Raw genomic sequence first — 19,521 nt, forward strand, 5'->3', positions numbered from 1 at the left:
CCTGGCTGCCTCCTCGCTTTTGTCTGATTGCATCCGACTCTTGGTTGTACCTTGCTAGGGAAATCTTGTCCCAGGCTCTGTATGCTGGGGGCTGGTGAATGTCTCAGACAGCTTGGCTATGCCAGGCCAACTGGCTGGCTCCTGCTTTAGACTGTGGGCTCCTGGAAGCCTCCCCTCTCTACAGGCACTTTTCAGTTTGGTGCCCAAGCCAGAGAACCAGACAGGAATGGACAAAGTGAGGAAAAGGTTAGAGGGCAATCAGACCAAGCCCAGAGGAAGTGCCTCTGCTGTCTTCCTCCACCAGGATGGAGGCAATAACCTTAAGCACGTATCCAGCACTGGGGGCTAGAACCCAGCAGAACCATCCTCAGCAGCTCAAGGATGCTGGGTGTTTGGGGTAGTAATGAAAAAGCCTGATGAGACCAGGGTGGAGACACAACTCCCTGTCTGGGACTTTTGGCTAACTGGTTTCACTTCTCCTCTGCTCTCCTGGCAGGCTCAAGGGACTTGATGGGTTTTTCACTATTGCTTTTCTTCAAGCTCCCACTCTGCCTAGTTGCTTCATTGGCTTTCTCTGACTCTTCTACTGCCCTGGCAGGCCTGGGCTTCCCCATCTCTCAAGTAGGGCCTGTGTTGGGACCCTCTTTTGGTGGGATACTGTTATGGCTTTCTCCCTCAGGGACAGCTGGTCTGTCTAGGTTCTCGGGGGCTACAGGCGCGGAATCTGGGCATGGTCTGGGGGTGCTTTCCTCACCAGGGTTAGAGGCTGACTCAGCCCCACAGGCAGGGGTCTGGGCCTCTGTGCTTGACTGTGGCTGGGCCACAGGATCCAACTGTGGCTGGGTCAGGGAGTCCACTTGAGTCTGGACCACAGAATTTGACTGTGGTTGGGCTGAAGGGTTCACTTGAGGTTGAACCATGGGATCCAACTGTGGCTGGGTAAAAGGGTTCACCTCAAGTTGAACTACAGGATCCAATGGTGGCTGGATCGGGGAGTCCACCTCAGGCTCGACAACAGAATCTGACTGTGGCTGGACTGAGGGATTCACCTGAGGCCGGACCAGGGTGTCCAACTGTGGCTGGCCTTCAGCTGTTGGTCCTGGTGGAGTTAGGCCCACAGAGGCCACCTGTGTCTGCGGCTCAGCTGGCATGAAGCTGCCAGGCTGTTCCTCACAGACAGCAGCTGCAAAGGAGGAAAGCACAGAGCGCAGCAGGGCTCGGAGATCAGCACTGGCTGCCAGACACAGGAAAGGGCTCAGGCAGCTGTTGAGCAGAATCAGGTAGTCAGAATAGACTAGGGCTTCCCAGAGCAGGTAGCCAGGGTAGACATCCCATAAGAAAGCCAGATAGAGCAACTGTGCGAGCTGGTAGGGCAGCCTCAGAACCACATAGGCTGATAGAATGGTCTTGGCCACACGGGCAAAGCCTTGGCGGGCCATAGGCCTAGGCTGGTGCCCACAACAGGTCCTGCAAGCAGCGGCTTGGGTAAGCATGTGGCAGACCAGCAGCAAGAGGAAGGGCAGGAAGCCCCCCAAGATCTCAAGCATCCGCAGAGGCAGCTCCTCACTGTCCCAGAAGTCCAGGCAGATGACAAAGTCGTACCACCAAACAGTAGCCTCGGGGAAGACCAACCAGGGCACACTAAATAGCGTGGCCAGCACCCAGACCCCAGCACACACCCAGAGGGGCAAGCGGGTTGGGCGGCGCTCTGGGTACCAGCGTGGGCACAGCGCCAACAAGCATCGGTCCAGGCTGAGGGCTGTCAATAGGAAGAGGCCGGAAGAGTAGGACACACCCCATAGGAAGTAGTAGAAGCGGCAGGCAGCAGTGCCCAGTGGCCAGTGCCCTCCATGCTGGATCTCCAGAATTTGGAAAGTTGCTGCTGCCAGGAATAAGAAGTCAGAGAGGGCCAGGCTGAGCAGGAGCAGAGCCAGTCTCGTGCCAGCCCCGTGCCGGGCCTGCGAGCCAGCCAGCCATGCCATCAGCCCATTGGCTGGCAGTCCCAGGAGAAGTAATGCTACCAGAAAGACTGTGTCCCAGCTGCCCTGAGGGTAGTAGTCCTCATCATCGAGCTCTGTGCGGGGACCGTGGCCAGCAGCGCCCAGGTTGGCTTCCATAGCAGTATCCATTTCGGGTCCTCAGTGTAGCGCTGGACATGGACTGCCAGTCTGCTGAATCAACAAATATGTGATGGCTTGGTGTGAGAGAGATGGTGTTTGCACCTCAGGCCAGTCACTGACTGTCCTTCTCTGGGCCAGTATTATCACCTTTTGAGTAATTAGCCTGTGCCAGGCAGTTAAATAGATAACCTCATGTGGTCCCCCTATAATCAATTTTACCAGTGAGGAGACTTGACCATAAAGATATGGTCAGCAACTCAGGCCATACTTAACTATCTTGCCGCATGGAATCCATGTGCCTAAGTGAACTAAGCCAGAGGTTTTCAAGTTTGTTGGGGAGATTGCTAAATATTTTCTTGAGACAGGGTCTTGCTATGGAATCCTGTCTGGCCTGGCACTTGCTGTGTAGATCTGGATTGCCTCAAGTGTGAGTCAATCCTTCTGTCTTAACCTTTTAAATGCTAGGATTACTAACATGTACCACTATGCTATTTTAACTCTTTTTTTTTTTTTAAAGATTTTATTATGTATACAACATTCTACTTCCATGTATATCTGCACACCAGAAGAGGGCACCAGATCTCATAATGGATGGTTGTGAGCCACCATGTGGTTGCTGGGAATTGAACTCAGGATCTCTGGAAGAGCAGTCAGTGCTCTTAACCTCTGAGCCATCTCTCCAGCCCCAACTCTTTTTTTTTTTTTTAAAGAATTATTTTTTGGGGCCAGGCATGGTGACAAATGCTTTTAATTCTGGCATTTAGGACACACAGAAGCAGGGGAATCTCTGAATTCAAGGCTAGCCTAGTCTACATAGCAAGTTCCAGGCCAGCCAAGGGCTACATAGTGAGGCTGTGTCTCAAAAAAGAAAAAAAAAATATTTGATGGGTATGAGTGTTTGCCTCTGTGTGTGTGTGTGTGTGTGTGTGTGTGTGTGTGTGTGTGTGTGTGTGTGTGTGTGTTGGATCCCCCAGGACTGGAGTTTTATAGCAGTTGAGAGCTATCATGTAAGTGCTGGGAACTAAACTTGGTTCTTCTGCAAGAGCAACAAATGCTTTAACGGCTGAGCCATCTCATCTCTCCAGATCAGTTTTTCAATTTTTAAGACAAGATCTCATGTAGCTCAAACTGGCCTCGGTCTCATTATAGAGCTGAGGAGAGCCTCGAACTCCTGGTCCTTCTGTATTCACCTACCCAGTGCTCGGATTTCAGCCATGCACCACTCTGTTCAGTTCATGCAGTACTGAGAGAATTGAACCCAAGGCCTTGTGTAAGACTGGCAAGCATTCTACCAACTTAGCCACGCTCCCTGACCTTGTCTCTTGTTTCTTTGAGACAGGGTGTCACTATGTAGACCAGGTTGGTCTCAAAGTTTAAATGATCTTCCTGCCTTGCTTCCTGAGTGCTGGGATGAGGAGTGTGCCTCACGCCCAGCTTCAGCTCTTTCTCCCACAGCTTCAAGTTTTGTTTTAAGACAAAGTGCTAGAGTAGAACATGTACGTGATGGGAGGGAGTGCTCCAAATTAAAGGTGTGGGAGCACCTAGTGTTGCAGAAGACAGGGTTTGAAAATCATATAAAGAAAGCAATGCTGGTAATATCAGTACTTGAGAGGCAGAGACAGGAGAATTGCCATGAGTTCAAGGTCAGTCTAGACTACAGGGTTTTAAAACTTTCAAACAAAAGCAACAACTGGTGCACACCTGAAACTTGAACATTGGAGAGTGGAGCAAGAGGATCAGGAGTTCAAAGCTAGCCTTTAATACTTGGGGTTTTGAAGACAGCCTGAGACACATGAGACATTATCTCAAATCAGGAAGAAAGAAAACTACTTGATTATCCCTGCACAAGATCCTGATATACTGGGGTTTCAAAAATTTACAGTTCCAGGAAGGAAAGTGCCATTAGTGCCTTCCTCAGGACACCAGGTGAAGTCTGAGCCTCCAGACCCCCGGCAGACTGGCTGGGAGAGTCCTGGGAAAGCTCAGCACTTTTCAGTGTCTTGCACTGCCACCTGTGTTCCTTTCCTGGTAGAGGAGCCCTGTTTGTCCCTAGAGCTACTATGCAGAGGAGGAAGTGGCCTCCCTCAGGATGATGACAATGAAGTGGGGGGTGGGGGAGGCTAGGGAGGGGGAGGGGCAAGAGGGGGTGCACAACAGGATGACACCCAGATATGAGTCTCAAGTGCCTTCTGCTGTCCTTACTCTATCTCCCCCAGCTGGCGGAGGGAAGAAAGTGTCCCTTTGAGGGTGGAGAGGGACTGGCTACAGCTGTCTACTACAGAACATGTCTGAATCATGCATGCAACCCATGGTTGCAACCACTTTCCCCACAGCTCCCCACCTCTGCCTCTTCCTTGTCAGAATCTCCTCCATGAGTTCTAGCCCCGATGGCCTCAGAGCCTAGATGCCCCTCCCTCAGGGCTTGTAGCATTGCCTGGCTTACCTGGGAGATACAGGCCAGGTAGAAGGAGCAGGGTGCTGCCTGCTTGCCCAAGGTCCAGCCACCAACCAGGCCCACGATGGTGCCTGCTGCATGGCGCCCAGTTGCGATATGGAGGCGGACAGGCAGGAAACCCAAGCTGAGGGAGCATCAATCATTCATGGGTCTGCTCTCTGGGAAACCCTAACCGTGGCCCCATAGGGCTAAGTCACCAGTCAGGGCCCCCCATCTCAACAAGGTTAGATAATGGAGACCCTTTGCTAGGAGCTCCTCTGGCTCAGGGCACGCTGTGTCAATCTCACCCCTCCTTCAGCATCCAAGGCCTCTTTTCTAAAGTTTCCTATGTCCTCTGCCCCAGCTAGGATGTCAGTCCATTGGGGACCCAAGGTGACAACTCTCAGCCTTTCCCAGTATTCCCTTCCTAAGGGGCCTTCACTGGTCTTTGATACAGTAAGTTCAGCCATGTCACACTCTGGTATTAGGGCTTAACTCTGCAGCAGTGTGCCTCCATTTCACAGATGGGTAAACTGAGACTTAGAAAGATGTATCGGCTGCTTCTACTAGGTAAGACATGATTGAGCTTAAGTATGAGCCTACTGCTGTGTCTTGGTACCCTCACTCCTAATAGTTTTTAAGACTCACCTGGTGCTTCCAGGACACCCTGGGGCAGAGGCCAAGGATTAGGCTGGCTGCCCAAGTTTACTCTAATCCCCTCACTGTGGATCCTAGGTGATGAGCTCAAGCCTGAGGGGTCATAAGCAGCTTTCTGGGCCCTGAGAGCCAAGGGCACTCCAGGGAGCTGCATCCCCTTATCTTCTCCATGGCAACAGAGCAGGGCTCACAGCTGCTTCCTGGCCCCCAGAAGACCCCTGAAGGAGCCGTATCTCCTGGGAGTACTGCTGAGGGCTCCACCTTGGCCAGAAGAAGGAGCAAGAAGGAAAAGGAGCTACCACGTTCTCAGAAGGCCAGTTCTGGGAAGCAGTCCTCTGGCCGGTGTTCTGAGGCCTCAGGAAGCAGCAAGAACCCCCCAAAGACCAGAGCAGGGCAGGATGAGCCATCCTCAGCACCGTCCAGTCAAGCCTCTCACCGACAATCCCACCGACATCGCCCTGATCCCCAGCAGGACGCTGCCCAAAGGACTTACGGGCCCCTGCTCAACCGTATCTTTGGAAAGGTCAGGGAGTATAGGGGTGGGGGAATTGAAACTAACTCTCCTTATCTTTATCCCTTCCTGACCCTACATGTCCAGGCCTTCTGCCTCTTGTGCCCCAGATTGGGAAAGACAGGACAGGGCAGAATTGTGGCTTCTTGTACCCCAGACCAGGGGAGCCAATGCAGGACAAGGTTGGCTTCAGGCCAGCGGGCATAGTGAGCAGAAGACCTTCGAAGGTAGTTCTCAGCCATCTTCAGATGCTTTGGTGGGGCCAGCCCTGCACAGGGCACTTGGAGGGTTGGACAAAGTGTGGCAAATGGGGATATGTTGGCTTATTCCTATTCAGGATCGTGAACTGGGCCCCGAGGAGTTGGAGGGTGAGTATCGGTCACTGTTGCGGGGAGGTGGAAGGTGGCTCTGAATCTGGCTTCCTGCTCTGACTTCTGCTAACCCCTACAGAGCTTCAGACTGCCTTTGAGGAGTTTGACACTGACCGGGATGGCTACATTGGCTACCGGGAGCTAGGTGACTGCATGCGGACACTAGGCTACATGCCCACGGAGATGGAGCTCCTGGAAGTGTCACAGCACGTGAAGATGCGCAGTCAGTGATAGAGCCCTGCTGGGTGCTTGGGTCGGGAGTCAGACTAGTTACCTAGAGGGTGGGTGGGCCACAGCCATGTTACTTTTAATTTTAGTTATTATTAGTGGGGGATGTGTATGCCATAGTGTCAAAATACAAAATACAACTGTTGGGAGTGAATTCTTCTATCATGTGGGTCCCATGGATCTACTCAGACTCAGGTCATCAGGCTTGGTGACAGGCATCTTTATCCATGGAGCCATCTGCTGCTCTTGGTTCTTGCTTTCGTTTTACAACAATTTCCAAAATGAGCATGGGATCTGTACACATCCTGGATTGCTTTCTATTGCTGTGGTAAATACCATGACCAAAAGCAACTTGGAGAAAAAAGAGTTTATTTTGTATCAAAACTTGCAATCCATCATTGAGGGAAGTCAGAACAGGAACTCAAGTCAGGAACCTGGAGGCAGGAACTGAAACAGAAACTGGAGAAATGCTGCTTACTGGTTTGTTCTCCAAGCTCCTGTTCAGCTACACCCAAGCCCCCACCCCACCCCATTTCCCAATTTGTTTTGTTGTTGTTTGTTTGTTTTTGTTTTTTTCAAGACAGGGTTTCTCTGTGGCTTTGGAGACTGTCCTGGAACTAGCTCTTGTAGACCACGTTGGTCTCGAGCTCATAGAGATCTGCCTGGCTCTGCCTCTCCCTCCTAGGGGTGGTACCACTCACAATGGAAAGGGCCCTTTTATATCAATCATTAAGAAAATGTCCCACAGACTTGCCTATGGGCCACTCTGATGGAGGCATTTCTTCAATTGAAGTTCCATTTTCCTAAATGACCCTATTTTATGTCAAGTTGACTCACAAAAAATTAATCAGAGCCAGACGTGGTAGCGCACGCCTTTAATCCCAACACTGGGGATTCAGAGGCAGGAGGATCTCTGTGAGTTCAAGGCCAACCTGGTCTACAGAGTGAGTTCCAGGTTAGTGAGAATTGAATAGAGACCAGACCTCAAACAACACTAACAAAAAGCACAATGCACATTCTAGGGTTATGCATCTCTTTCCTCCCAAAGTTGTTACTTGCTCCTTGGAGTCTTAGGGGACTAATGACGTTTTAGCATTAAGGGGCTGACAACATGGCAGTGCTTTTTAAAGGTATTTAGTATAGATGGACTTTCTTTTCCACTGCTCCAAAGAATGACACAGAGACATTAATTATGAAAGTTTGGTCTTAGCTTAGGTTTGTTCCAATAGCTCTTATAACTTAAATAATCCATTTATTTTAACTTGTGTTCTGTCTCATGGCTTGTTACCTCATTTCTCTGTACTACCCATCCTGTTTCCTCTGCATCTGGCTGGCGACTCCACCTTTCTTTTTCCCAGAGTCCTCTCTGTCCCTGGAAGTCCCGCCTAACCTCTTCCTGCCTAGGTATTGGCCATTCAGCTCTTTATTAAACCAATCACACTGAGACATTTTCACACAGTGTACAAATATCCCACTATTTAGTGTCTTCTGCTCAGCTCTACCCAGCTATAGCCCTGATTTCTAGCAGCTATAACACTGCTCCATGGAATAGCTTCTTCCAGGCCCATCCCAGGATGAGAGTTAAGAGGGTTGGTAAGCTACCCAAGGCCTTGCACAGCAACAGGACTGAACTTGGGCTGCCTTCTCTGAAGCCAGGTCTCTTTCTGGCCCACTGGGGCTTTCTGGAGAACAAGAGCACCCTGCAATAGCCAAGAAACCCTTCTTTGAGCAAGGAAGTAGGTTTGCCTTCATGGGTTCAGAGCCCTGGAGGGAAGACAGAAGAATGTAACATCCCCCTGAGCAGATTGTGACTCTCTGCCTGGGTCCACAGTGGGTGGCTTCGTGGATTTTGAAGAGTTTGTGGAGCTGATAAGCCCAAAGCTGAGGGAGGAGACAGCTCATATGTTGGGTGTACGAGAGCTCCGCATCGCTTTCCGAGAGGTAAGGAGTGCAAGCATGGCCCACATCTCCTTACTGGGAAATCTCAGCCTTCAGGAGGTCCAGAGAGGCAAGTTTAGGGTCTAGGAACAGGTAGAAAGGCTTGGCTTAGTCCCAGTGAGATCGCCAATCAGGGAAACCTCCCATAGGAGGCAGTGCTGATTCTTGAGAATGGGGAGGTTGAGATCCCTGGTGGGGAGCATCATTGCCCTGGATCAGGCAGTGGCAAGAGCAGAACCAAGAATAGGATGTAGTTCAGTTGGTAAAGTGCATACCTAGCATACACAAAGCCCTTGGTTCAAGCCTCAGCACCAAACAAAACCAGGGCATAGTGGTGAACACGTGTAATCCAAGGACTCTGGAGGTGGGGAAGGCAGGAGAGGAGGATACGCAGTTCAAGGCTATACTCCACTAGTGAGTTTGCGGCCAGCCTGGTCTTCATGAGAGACTCTCTCAACAACACAAACTAAACAAACCCAAGAAGGTCAGTCAAGCATGTTGGCCCACACTTTTAATCCCAACACTTGGGAGGCAGAGGCAAGAGAAACTAGTATGAGACCAGCCCGGGAGGATGCCATAGTGAGTTCCTATCTCAAATAAAAAAAGAAACAAGAGTAGAACCACATACTGAGACAACAGGTAGGAGCCCCGCTTGGACTCTGTTTTGACAGTTTGACAAGGACAGGGATGGACGGATCACAGTGGCAGAGCTGCGGCAGGCAGCACCAGCTCTGCTGGGGGAACCACTAGAAGGCACTGAGCTGGATGAGATGCTGAGAGACATGGACCTCAATGGGGATGGCACCATAGACTTTGACGGTGAGTCACCCTCACAGACACACCCCTCCCATGCCTCTAGCACTTTGAACCTTCTTCAGTCCCTGACCTGGGTTGGCCTTTCCCTACCCCTCTCTCCTGCAGAATTTGTAAAGATGCTATCTACTGGGTGAGGCACCTGAAGGGACAACCTACTGCCCCTGAGGCCCAGATACCAGGCGAGAACCAGACTACCACACCCTTCCCCAGGGTGGGAGAGATCCTCCCCAACTGTAGGCTGCTTCTACCCCTGACCACACCTGACTACTCCAGTGTCTGCTGCACTCTGTCTTCTCCTCCCACTCCTGAGCTGTGTAGGGGAAAATGGCAGCTTGTTGCAGTTCTCAGTAGAGAACACAATTTGGATCTCTCCAGATCCTGGAGAGGTAGGGAGTTCCCTAGCATTTGCTGCATTCAAATAAATCAGACATAGTATGTGGTGGGGAATTCCTAGGACATAGTGGATTGAGATGCGTATACAGTGCTGTTTTGAAAAATGAACTTGGCCCCGGTACAATGGCAGCAGGTAAAAGCTCTGTTACCAAGCCTGAATTGTATCCTTGATATTTTTGTGGTGGGGGCCAGGTGGTGGTGGCACCCTCCTTTAAAATCCCAGCATTTGGGGCTGGAGAGATAGCTCAGAGGTTAAGAGCACCGACTGCTCTTCCAGAGGTCATGAGTTCAATTCCCAGCAACCGCATGGTGGCTCACAACCATCCGTTATGAGATCTGGTGCACTCTTCTGGTGTGCAGATATACATGGAAGCAGAATGTTGTACACATAATAAATAAATAAAATCTTTAAAAAAAATCCCAACATTTGGGAGGCAGTGGCAGGTAGATTTCCATGAGTTCCAGGCCAGCTTGGTCTACAGAGTGGGTTCCAAGTCAGCCAGGGCTATACAGAGAAACCCAGTTTCAAAAAACTAAAAACCAACCAAACAAAACACAAAATAAATAATTCACGCGATGGAAGGAGAAAAACCAACTTCACAGAGTTGTTCTTTGGCACGCGCATGCTCTGTCCACCCCGCTCCCTGCCATGAATGAAAAGTAAACTGGAACCTGGGTGTGGCACTACATGCTAGTAATCTCAGTATCAAGGTCAAGGCAAGAGGGTAAGAAGTTCCAACAAAGAAAGAAACTGAAAGGAAGGGCTGATCTTAGGTCTCCAAAGCTCAGGGAGCTCAATGTGGGGCCTGGGGGAAGATGACACTGGGAGAATTCAGTACTGGATTGAGGCTTGGGAGCCTGGGCTCTTACACTCACGAGTGATGGACACCCATGTCTGCTTGAGTCTGGGGACAAGGTATGAATCTACTTATGTTCCAGATTCTGAAAAGGCAACCTAGAAAAGAAGACTCAAGTATGAGAAAGTGGCATGTGGAGGGTGGAAAAAGTTTCTGCAGAGAAAAAATAACACAAAGGGAAGATATGGCTTGGGCCTTTTCTGCAGGTGCCAGAGAGAAGGGTAGAGTGACTGACTGATAGAGGACTTCATTTAAAGTTAGCCTGGAAGGTAACAGACACAGGATATCTCATTCAATAATCAAACAGAGGAGGCAAGCAGGAAAATAGGAGAAGGCTGGAGACAAAGAGGGGAAATAAGCCCCTCACACCACCTTTGAGACAGGGTAGTCTGGCTGTCCTGGAACTCACAGAGACCCTCTTACCTCTGTCCAGTCCCCAAATGCTGGGATTAAAGGCATGCACCACTCACCCACAATAGAAATATTTATGCCTCCTCTCAGTATGTTTCAAGATAAAGAAATACTGTTTATAGTGTCTGTCTGTTTAGCGTTTAGGTCTCCAGCATTCTTTGAGAAAGTGTGGCCAGTGACATCTGGGTTAGATCAGTTAACCAGCAAAAGGCAAGTTCTGGGTTGGAGTGTGACTTAGTGGCACAGTGCCTGCCTAGCATTGGCTAGGTCCTGGACTTGAGTGCATCACTAAAAAAGGAAAGAAAGAAAAAGAAGGGGCAGTGAGGTGGCTCAATAGGTGAAGGTGCCAAGTCTGAAGACTGAGTTCAGTCCCTGGGATCCACATGTTGAAGGAGAGAACTGACTCCCACAGTTGTCCTCTGACCTACACACATGGGACGTTGCATGTGTGAACCTCTACTCCGAAATAAATCATGTAATTTTAAAAAAGATTTATTTATTATGAATACAGTATTCTGCCTGCATGTATGACTGTTGGCCAGAAGAGGGCACCAGATCTCAATACAGATTGTTGTGAGCCAACTAGGGGTTGCTGGGAACTGAACTCAGGACCTCTGAAAGAGCAGCCCATGCTCTTAACTGCTGAGCCATCTCTCCAGCCTGAAATAATGTAATTTTAACAAAAGAAGAAAACTTATTACCTTATAATTTTAAGTGATACATACTAGGTCAAAGAATGGAATCGGAATTGGATGTACTGGCTTTAAATTTTTTTTAAGCTGGGTGGTGGTGGTGCTGCACACTTTTAGCCCCAGCATTCAGGAGGCAGAGGCAGATCTCTGTGAGTTCAAGACCATCCTGGTCTACAAGAGTTAGTTTCAGGACATCCTCCAAAGCCATAGAGAAACTGTCTCAACCCCCACCCCCACAAAAATATTATTGAGCTGGAAAGATGACTCAGTGGTTAAGAGCACTGGCTGCTCTTCCAGAGTACCTGAGTTTAATTCTCAGCACTCACATGGCAGTTCACCCCTGTTTGTAACTCAAATTCCTGACACCCATGGCAAGACAACAATGCACATAAAAAATAAACATAGCCAGGCGTTGGTGGTGCACACCTTTAATCCCAGAACTCGGGAGGCAGAGGCAGAGGCAGAGGCAGGCAAATCTCTGTGAGTTCGAAGCCAGCCTGGTCTCCAGAGTGCCAGGATAAGGCTCCAAAGCTACACAGAGAAACCCTGTCTTGACCCCCCCCCAAAAAAAAATCAGGTTGGAGAATTGGCTCAGTAGTTTAATTCCCAGTATCCACATACAGGCTCACTACCTCCTTGGGCATCAGGTATACATGTGGTCCAGAGACATACATGCAGGCAAAACACTCATTCACACAAATAAATCTAAATTTAACAAATCTGGGGGGTGGAGCATGAGGATGCTATAGCACAGACATAGAGATCAGAAGAAAACCTCAGTTGGTCTTCAACTTCTGCTTTAGGATAGGTGGGGCTCTTGCTATCTTGGAACTTCAGGTACCAGGCCTCCAACTTCCAGGGATTCTTCTGCCTCCCCCTCCCATTTCTGTAGGAGCGGAGCTGGAATGACAGACATCCACTGCTGGGTCTGGCTGTGTGTGTTCTGGAGATTCCAACTCAGATACTCACAATTGCATAGCAAGTGCTTTATCCACGGCGCCATCTCCCAGCTCCCTCAGTTTTTTGTTTATTGAGTGTGTGTGTGTGTGTGTGTGTCCCAGGGATCAAGTGTCCCAGGGAGCATTATGTGGAGGTCAGAAAAAAGCTTGTGGGAGTCTGTTCTCTTCCCATCATGTGGGACCCAGGGATTAAACTCAGGAGGCAGAGGCAGAGGCTGTCTGGCTTGACAGCAGTACCTTAAGCCCTTGTTGCCACCTCACCAGACCTTTATTGTTTAACTGCATCAGTCCATGCCTCGGCTAGTTGTAGAGTGTCATGTTACTTAAGGTGTTCTGACTGGAGGTCTGAGGCAGAAGGCCTGGGTGGGTCAGGGGAGGAGAGTGTCAAAAGACTAGGTGTCTACTCATTCAATAAAGGCAAGGGACCCAGGTGCCCAGCATCCTGTTCTGTGGACACCCTTGCTTTGGTCTGGAAGAGGGAACATTCACTCAGCTGGTCTTTTGGTGGCTTCAGAAGACACCAGCCTTATTCCAGTTTTTTTCCTCTCCCTGAGCTTTAGAAGGGCTTGGGTTGTGTTTTTTTTCCTTGGTGAGTTGGTCCTCACCTGTAAACTGGGGGGCCTTGGGCTTCTCATCTGAGAAATGGGGCTGAGGCTTTAAGGATTCTAAGACTTGATTTGGGGAAGTGCTTGGCACAGCTTATTTCATGAGAACTACTGTGAGCTCAGATTTCCTGATGGTAAAGTTTGGGTTTTTTGTTTTAGTTTTTGTTTAAGTTTTAGACATTATTAGGGACGCCGATCTTCCAAAAACCTAAGATGGTGTTTCAAACCTTTGGTGGCTCTAAGTCTCCTTGTCACTGTGTTGCCCTCTGAGAAGCTGTGCTTCCACACCCTCTGCTCCCTGGTTCTCCCAAGCTCTGGGCCCAGGAAATAGGGCAGTGTGTAGAGGAGCACCGAATCTCACATGACCCACATTCAGAGATGCCTATGGTAGCCTAGGGCCCCAGAGCCAGGCTGGAACCAGGATACCAGCCTCCAGGCCCCAGGCCTTCGTCATCTCTCAGTGCCCTTAAATAAGGCCACCAGTAGGGGAGCTGGCCTGTTACACAGATGGGGACAGTTGAATCTCCTCAAGGTTGAAGGCAGGGAGGCTGAGACCACTTCTCCATCCAGCTCTGCCCTGGACATAGTGGTGACCTTGAGTACATCTGAGATCACCAGGTTGTCCTAGATGCCATGAGAGAGAGGTTGGTGGTCCTCCACAGCCCAGGTGAGTCTTTTACTAAACCTCTGTAGAAGGGAGTTGTGGTTGTTAGTAGGCTGGGCCAGGCCTGGTGGGACAGAAAACTGCAACTGTCCCTGCTGGGATTAATTACCCTTTTATTAGCACAAAATTACACCAACCCAGGAGTTCAGGGCCCAGTAATAAATTAAGGCACACATCAGGCTAAGGGGTAGCATGCCCCAAACTTCCTGAGCAAATCCTGAGGGGACTGGTGGGTATGAGAGTCCCAGAGGGCCTTTCCTTCCAGGTGAAAGGGGGAAGAAACGGGTGTACATAGGTTGGAAGACTGCCTTGTGGACACGTGGAGGTGGCCTGATGCTTTGGATCTCTGGTATCCCAAAGGCCAGCTGCAGCTCACTTCTCAAAGTAGGGCAGGTAGAAGAATTGGAAGCCCCGGTGGCCCTTGACAGCACAGCAGATGAAGATCACGTGATAGACTGCAGGGGTGGGCGGGGAGGGGAGGCGTCCGTCTGTAAGAGGGCAAGGCCCCTCCCCACCCACGCCCCACCTCACATCATTCTCACCTCCCGGGACTAGCAGCAGGAAGCCTGGCACAAAGAAGATGGCGCTGGAGACACCTGCGGTAGGAAGAGACGACAGCTCAGGACTAGGGGTCCCTGGGAGTGATGGCTGCCCGGGAAGGCCTCCCTCTCTCCTGGAAGGTGGCTGATTCGTGCTGGGAGTTGGGAGGGTTTGCCGAGGACCCAGGCAGGAAGGGCGCTCACCTGGAGAGGGGGCCACCTCCAGTCCCACGCCGACCAGGATAAGCACTGCACACACGGGGTTGTGGAGGGGAAGGACAGGAGGGGTGAGGACAGGGTCTTCTACAGCCGACACTCAGTCGGGTTCCCACCTGATGCATCTCCCACCTAAACTGCTGTCCCCTGGGCTGAGTACCTCCCCAGGATGCTCACCAAGCTGTGTTTTCAGGGCAGCATACTTGGCAGGCCCTGGGAAATAGCTATGAAATGGGAATTTTTACTGCTGTTTGATATGACCTTTCAGTCCTTCAACAAACACTTACAGAACACCCTCTGCATGCCTGCTACCAAGAATTCCACCATAAAAGGCAGATAGGGGCCTGGCATGGTAGTGCATACCTTTAATCCCAGCACTCAGGAGGGAGAGGCAGACAGATCTCTGTGAGTTTGAGACCAGCCTGGTTTACATAATGGAGTTCCAGGACTACATAAAGAGACCCTTTTTCCTTCAGGGAAAAAAGAAATTAAAAAAAAAGCAGATGGGGGACAATAGCAAGATAGCAAGATGGCTCAATATGTAAAGGAGCTTGCCACAAAGCCCAGCTACTTGAGTTCAATCCCTTGGATCCACACGGTCAAAGCAGAGAACTGAATTTTGCAATTATCCTCTGAACCCACTTGGGCTGTGGCATGTATGTGGACTCCTTCCACCCCACATACTCACAAATAAATAAGTGATAGGTCCTCGTCTCCTTCTTACTGGAGGGACCAACAAGATCCTGAAAGCTATGATTCATGTGTGGGAAGAGGGAGCTTGAAGCGGCTACCTTAAGTCAGCCCAGGGAGCAGTAATAGCCCTGCCAGGCCTTGAGCTAAGCATTTAATGCGCTGCCTTGATAAACTAAAGCATATCCCAGTGGGACACAGGAGAAGCTGTAGCTGTGGCCATCATCACCCAGGCAGAGAAAGAATTCAGGAGAGAGCTAACAACACAGCCAAGGCTGAGTCTGGAAGAAACCCAAGGCTTTCTCAAGAGTCACCAGCACTTGATGAGACTGAACAAGAAGAACCTGGGCTGGAGAAGTCTGGGCCAGGCCTGTTGTCCCAGGCAGGGATATGGCCTTGGGTGGAGAGGTCATACCTGGACCCACTTTTCAAATCCGTCTTTGAGGACTGATGGGGTAGGGTGAAGCCAGGGGGCCTGTGGGGCCAACATGTTCAAAGAGCACCTCAGAAGGGGGTTCATACTCACTCCCTGCCCCTGGCTCAGGTTGCAGGTTCTACTGTCTTAGAGTAAACATCTTTTTCTAATTCCCTAGAGCCCTTAACTGGCTTTCTGGTGATCCTGAGGCTTGGCAGTCACACATGTGGGTCTAAATCCCAGTTTATCTTCCTCCCAGCTGCAAACTGAGGAAGCCCCTGTCCAGCCCAAGCCTGTGTCCTTCCAAAACCAGGGCGCTATCAATGCTTGCCTTGCTGGGTTGAGGAGAAGCTGGCAGTAAATGTCATCAGTGCCTGGCCTGCAGTGGTGCTGGCAAGTGGCAGCTCTGTCCGCTGCACTGAAACACCTAGAGCTGGAGATTGGATTTCTGGCCAGGAAAGACCTAGCTGGCAGGGGCCTTTGACCTTCCTGGAGAAGGAAGGGAAGGGGACCTAGGGTGGCAACCACAGCTGGTCCTTCCTTGTAGCCCCCTATTGATCTCAACCCTGGATGTTCTGGGGGATTTGCATCTCAATTCCATAAAGAAGTCAGAAATATCTAGCTGTGAAACCTGCCTGTGCTGGGCCTCAGTTTCTCCACTGAATAGTGTGGAGTGGAGAAAGGTCCCGGTCAGATCACAGACCCCAGAGAGGAAGAAGCAGGCCTGATACCTGACCTAGTATCCTGAGCACCAGGCCTGCCTTCATGAACATGCCCCTTGATTGCCCTCTCTTGTAAGGTGGGGAAAACACTACTGTGTTGCTCTTCCAGTAGTCAACATGGAACAAATGGAAGCTGTTATCTCTCCATTCTCTGGTCCTCTGGTAGATTAAACAGATTAAATTTAAAAACAAAATAAGCAGCTGGGTGGTATGGTGGTAGTGGTGGTGGTGGTGGTGGTGGTGTGTGTGTGTGAGCACACACCTTTAGTCCCAGCACTCTGGAGTCAAAGGCAGGATCTCTGAGTTCCAGGCCAGCCTGGAACATAGCAAGTTCCAAAACAGCCAGGGCTACACAGAGAAATCCTGTCTCAAAAAAAATTAATTAAAATAAAAAGAGGGGCTGGAGAGATGGCTCAGAGGTTAAGAGCACCGACTGCTCTTCCAGGGGTCTTGTTCAATTCCCAGCAACCACATGGTGGCTCACAACCATCAGTTATAAGATCTGGTGCCCTCTTCTGGTGTGCAGATATACATGGAAGCAGAATGTTGTATACATAACAAATAAATAAAATCTTAAAAAAATAAATAAAAAGAAAGTATGATGGGCATAGTGGTGCATACCTGTAATTCCAGAATATGGGAGGTAGGGGCAGGATGATCAAATGTTCAAGCTCATACTTCACTTTCTGGGCTACATAAGACCGTCTCAAAAGACTTAAAGGGGGGTAATGGAGCTGGAGAGATGGCTCAGTTAAGAGCCCTTAGTGCTCTTGTGGGGGACCCAGGTTTGGTTAGCATGCCATACACTGGCTCACAACCCTCTACAACTTCTGTTTCAGAGCATCTAATTCCCTTTTCTGACTTCAATGTAGACTTCAAGTACATGGTACATACACATAAAAATATTAAAAATAATTTTTAAAACTTTTAAAAAAGGAAATAACTTAAAAAACATTGAAACAGGTTCCAGTTGTAACAGGGAGACCCAAATGCCAAGTGGCTATAGAGCTTGCTCATAGGACGAAGGGAAGACAGAACATCAGGACACTCACCTAGCCCCAGCAGCAGGAGCAGAAAGGAGGCCAGAACTACCCGCCGGTTTTTCTGGATCAAAGGATGCTGGGTCCAGCTGGGTGGCAGGAGAAATGGACATAAGTAAAAGAGGTGAAGCAGGTGAGGAGCCAGGGCTGGCTGAGACAGAAGCAGAAGACCCTTAGAAGCTCAAGTCCAAGTGAGGAGCTCTCTCTCACCTGCAGCAGGCATTGTAGGAGTGCTGGGTGGTACTGCTGATGGTGCTGAAGGACCACTGAGAACTACGGATGGACATGTGCCCAGAATCCCTGAAGGACAGAAGGATGGGGAAGGGGAGAGATGAGGGTGTATGTAGGGACTGAGGCTAAACTGTGCAGGATAGAGGGTTCCGAAAGGGACAAGGTTGGGGGTAAGAGTGAATTACAGAGTGGGGGGGTGTGTGCTAAGAGAAATAAAAGAGGGCTGGGCTGTGGTGGCGCACGCCTTTAGTTCCAGCACTCAGGAAGCAGAGGCAGGCGGATCTCTGTGAGTTCGAGGACCAGACCGGTCTACAAGAGCTAGTTCCAGGACAGCCTCCAAAGCCACAGAGAAACCTTGTCTCGAAAAACAAAACAGAGAGAGAGAGAGAGAGAGAGAGAGAGAGAGAGAGAGAGAGAGAGAGAGAGAGAGAGAGAGAGAGAGAGAGAGAGAGAGAGATGAAAAAGGGATGGGATGGTGGGGGCTGAGTTAAAGTGAGGATTCCTAGGAGATAAAAAGCCTGGCAGTAGTAAATTAGAGGCACTAGGTGCTAGGGTAAGGTGACCCAGCTGGACAGGAGATCCCAAGAAGGAAGTAGGGCTAGGAATCCTTATAGGACAGGGCAGCAGTGTGGGGACTGGGCAGGTTCTTGCAGACAGGAGCTGGAGATGTGGGGCTTGGGATGCAGGGTGGGTCCCCACCTGGCCCTGACCTGGTGCTGACTCCCCCATCGGACTCTGGAGAGGCTTGGGCTCCATCCTCATCATTTTCCAGGTTCTGTACCAGAACACAGGGTTCAGAAAGATTGCTGGGTTTGGGCCTTTTCACTTCCCTCTGGGGAGAGGAGAAAAGCAGCCAGACAGCTTTTGCCTAGCATGCCTGGCAGCTGCTCTCCCGGCCCTCCCAGCACAACCGGTTTGATGATTCAGAAACTGAAACCCAGGTAGGAAGTAGGTGGCTGCTGGGGGCTTTGGCACAGAAGTCAGCCGGAGTGGGTGGAGGGCTCTCAGCATGGATCTCAGGAGCAGGTGACTACCCAAATGGGGCTCTTAGGATTTTTGGGGGGACCAGCATAGAGGCTCTTGATTTGGTGTAACAGAGTATGGATCGTCAAAGGACTCTAGGATTGGGGGAGGCTATCTAGGACAATGATTTATGGTGTAGTTGTAGTCAAGAGAGGGGCAAACATATCATGTGTGGGGGACCTCTATTGCTAGGGTGATTCTCGAAACAGACAGGATGCGGATTCTCCATCGGTAATGTGGCCTGGGGCTCAAGGGATGCTGCAAGGACTGGCAAGGTCTGGTTTGGATACAAAGTGCTCCCCAAGCCCCAGAGGTGGTAATGGGGTGTCAGTATCCAGGATGGGTGGGCTCTCCACTGATGCTGAGGTCTGAGTTCCTGGTCCGGGCTTGCGGCTCTCCAAAGCTGCATGGGGACCGAACTCGGAGTTCAGAGAGCAAGGACATAATTCTGGATGAGCAGTCACGTCTGGGGAAAAGTTTCCCGCTCCTCTGGGGTCTCTAGGTAGAGTCCGGAATTAGGGTTCTCTGGGGCCCGGCCTGGGGTCCCGCCCTAGCCCGGACAAGAGGGTGAGATGGGCCGGGCCATTCACCTGGTAGCGCAGCCGGGACTGCTTATCTTCATCAGCCACCTCGAACCTGGCCCGGCGCTCGAAGTGCAGCGGCCCGAAGCGGGCAACCCCGCTGGACTCCGGCCCAGGTCCCGCGTCCTCCAGGGTCAGCTCGAAGGCGTCATCGATACTGAACTGGGGTCGGGTGCCGCTCATGGCCCCCGCCCGCCTAGGCGCCCAGCGCCGCCGCCATCTGAGCCGGCCACGGCCCCGCCCACCAAACAGGTCCCGCCCCCGCGAGGCCCCGCCCCATCTCCCTAGGAGAGAAGCTCCGCCCTCTACAACGGCCCCGCCCTGCCGGCTCGTCTCCGCAGGCCTGAGCTGCGGAGCGCCGAGTTGATTCCGATCACGTCAGCGTCTCGCGGGTAGCGGGACCCAAGG

The 19,521-nt window shown here is 50.8% G+C and overlaps 3 protein-coding genes across 11 annotated transcripts; 1 reads left to right on the forward strand and 2 right to left on the reverse strand.

Annotated features, from left to right (window-relative positions):
* Nucleotides 1-617: 617 nt before the first annotated feature.
* Nucleotides 618-2,129, reverse strand: Gpr152 (G protein-coupled receptor 152). Its single transcript, XM_027408709.2, has one exon. The coding sequence runs from the start codon at nt 2,127-2,129 to the stop codon at nt 618-620; it is 1,512 nt and encodes a 503-aa protein (XP_027264510.1).
* Nucleotides 2,130-4,241: 2,112 nt separating this feature from the next.
* Nucleotides 4,242-9,627, forward strand: Cabp4 (calcium binding protein 4). 2 transcript variants are annotated; one of them, XM_027408719.2, is made up of 8 exons: nt 4,242-5,124; nt 5,290-5,734; nt 6,060-6,090; nt 6,173-6,316; nt 7,974-8,057; nt 8,153-8,262; nt 8,931-9,078; nt 9,181-9,627. In XM_027408719.2, exons 2-8 carry the CDS (start codon nt 5,381-5,383, stop codon nt 9,207-9,209), a joined length of 900 nt encoding a protein of 299 aa, XP_027264520.1. In that variant the 5' UTR covers nt 4,242-5,124; nt 5,290-5,380; the 3' UTR covers nt 9,210-9,627. The 2 variants fall into 2 exon arrangements, with proteins under 2 accessions (XP_027264520.1, XP_027264521.1); XM_027408720.2 differs by lacking the exon at nt 7,974-8,057 and having other exon boundaries at nt 4,244-5,734.
* A 4,122-nt stretch (nt 9,628-13,749) lies between these two features.
* On the reverse strand, nt 13,750-19,374 carry Tmem134 (transmembrane protein 134). 8 transcript variants are annotated; one of them, XM_027408726.2, is made up of 7 exons: nt 19,123-19,370; nt 18,220-18,341; nt 17,489-17,578; nt 17,291-17,367; nt 14,400-14,444; nt 14,199-14,252; nt 13,750-14,111 (listed from the first exon to the last, which is right to left on the reverse strand). In XM_027408726.2, exons 1-7 carry the CDS (start codon nt 19,294-19,296, stop codon nt 14,029-14,031), a joined length of 645 nt encoding a protein of 214 aa, XP_027264527.1. In that variant the 5' UTR covers nt 19,297-19,370; the 3' UTR covers nt 13,750-14,028. The 8 variants fall into 8 exon arrangements, with proteins under 8 accessions (XP_027264527.1, XP_027264529.1, XP_027264530.1 ...); XM_027408728.2 differs by having other exon boundaries at nt 18,220-18,284; nt 19,123-19,368; XM_027408729.2 differs by lacking the exon at nt 17,489-17,578.
* Between the last annotated feature and the right edge of the window lie 147 nt (nt 19,375-19,521).

The sequence above is a fragment of the Cricetulus griseus genome, chromosome 3 (genome assembly GCF_003668045.3).
Source record: "Cricetulus griseus strain 17A/GY chromosome 3, alternate assembly CriGri-PICRH-1.0, whole genome shotgun sequence".
Taxonomy (NCBI): Eukaryota; Metazoa; Chordata; class Mammalia; order Rodentia; family Cricetidae; genus Cricetulus; species Cricetulus griseus.

Excerpts from the sequence above, each read along its gene's own strand:
- Gpr152 (XM_027408709.2), bottom strand. The coding sequence starts at position 2,129 with ATGGATACTGCTATGGAAGCCAACCTGGGCGCTGCTGGCCACGGTCCC.
- Cabp4 (XM_027408719.2), top strand. The coding sequence starts at position 5,381 with ATGGCAACAGAGCAGGGCTCACAGCTGCTTCCTGGCCCCCAGAAGACC. Across the intron at positions 5,735-6,059 it reads TCAACCGTATCTTTGGAAAG|GATCGTGAACTGGGCCCCGA; the intron begins GTCAGGGAGTAT and ends ATTCCTATTCAG. Across the intron at positions 9,079-9,180 it reads TGGCACCATAGACTTTGACG|AATTTGTAAAGATGCTATCT; the intron begins GTGAGTCACCCT and ends TCTCTCCTGCAG.
- Tmem134 (XM_027408726.2), bottom strand. The coding sequence starts at position 19,296 with ATGAGCGGCACCCGACCCCAGTTCAGTATCGATGACGCCTTCGAGCTG. Across the intron at positions 17,579-18,219 it reads GATGGGGGAGTCAGCACCAG|GGATTCTGGGCACATGTCCA; the intron begins GTCAGGGCCAGG and ends TCTGTCCTTCAG. Across the intron at positions 14,112-14,198 it reads CCTGCTGCTAGTCCCGGGAG|TCTATCACGTGATCTTCATC; the intron begins GTGAGAATGATG and ends CCACCCCTGCAG.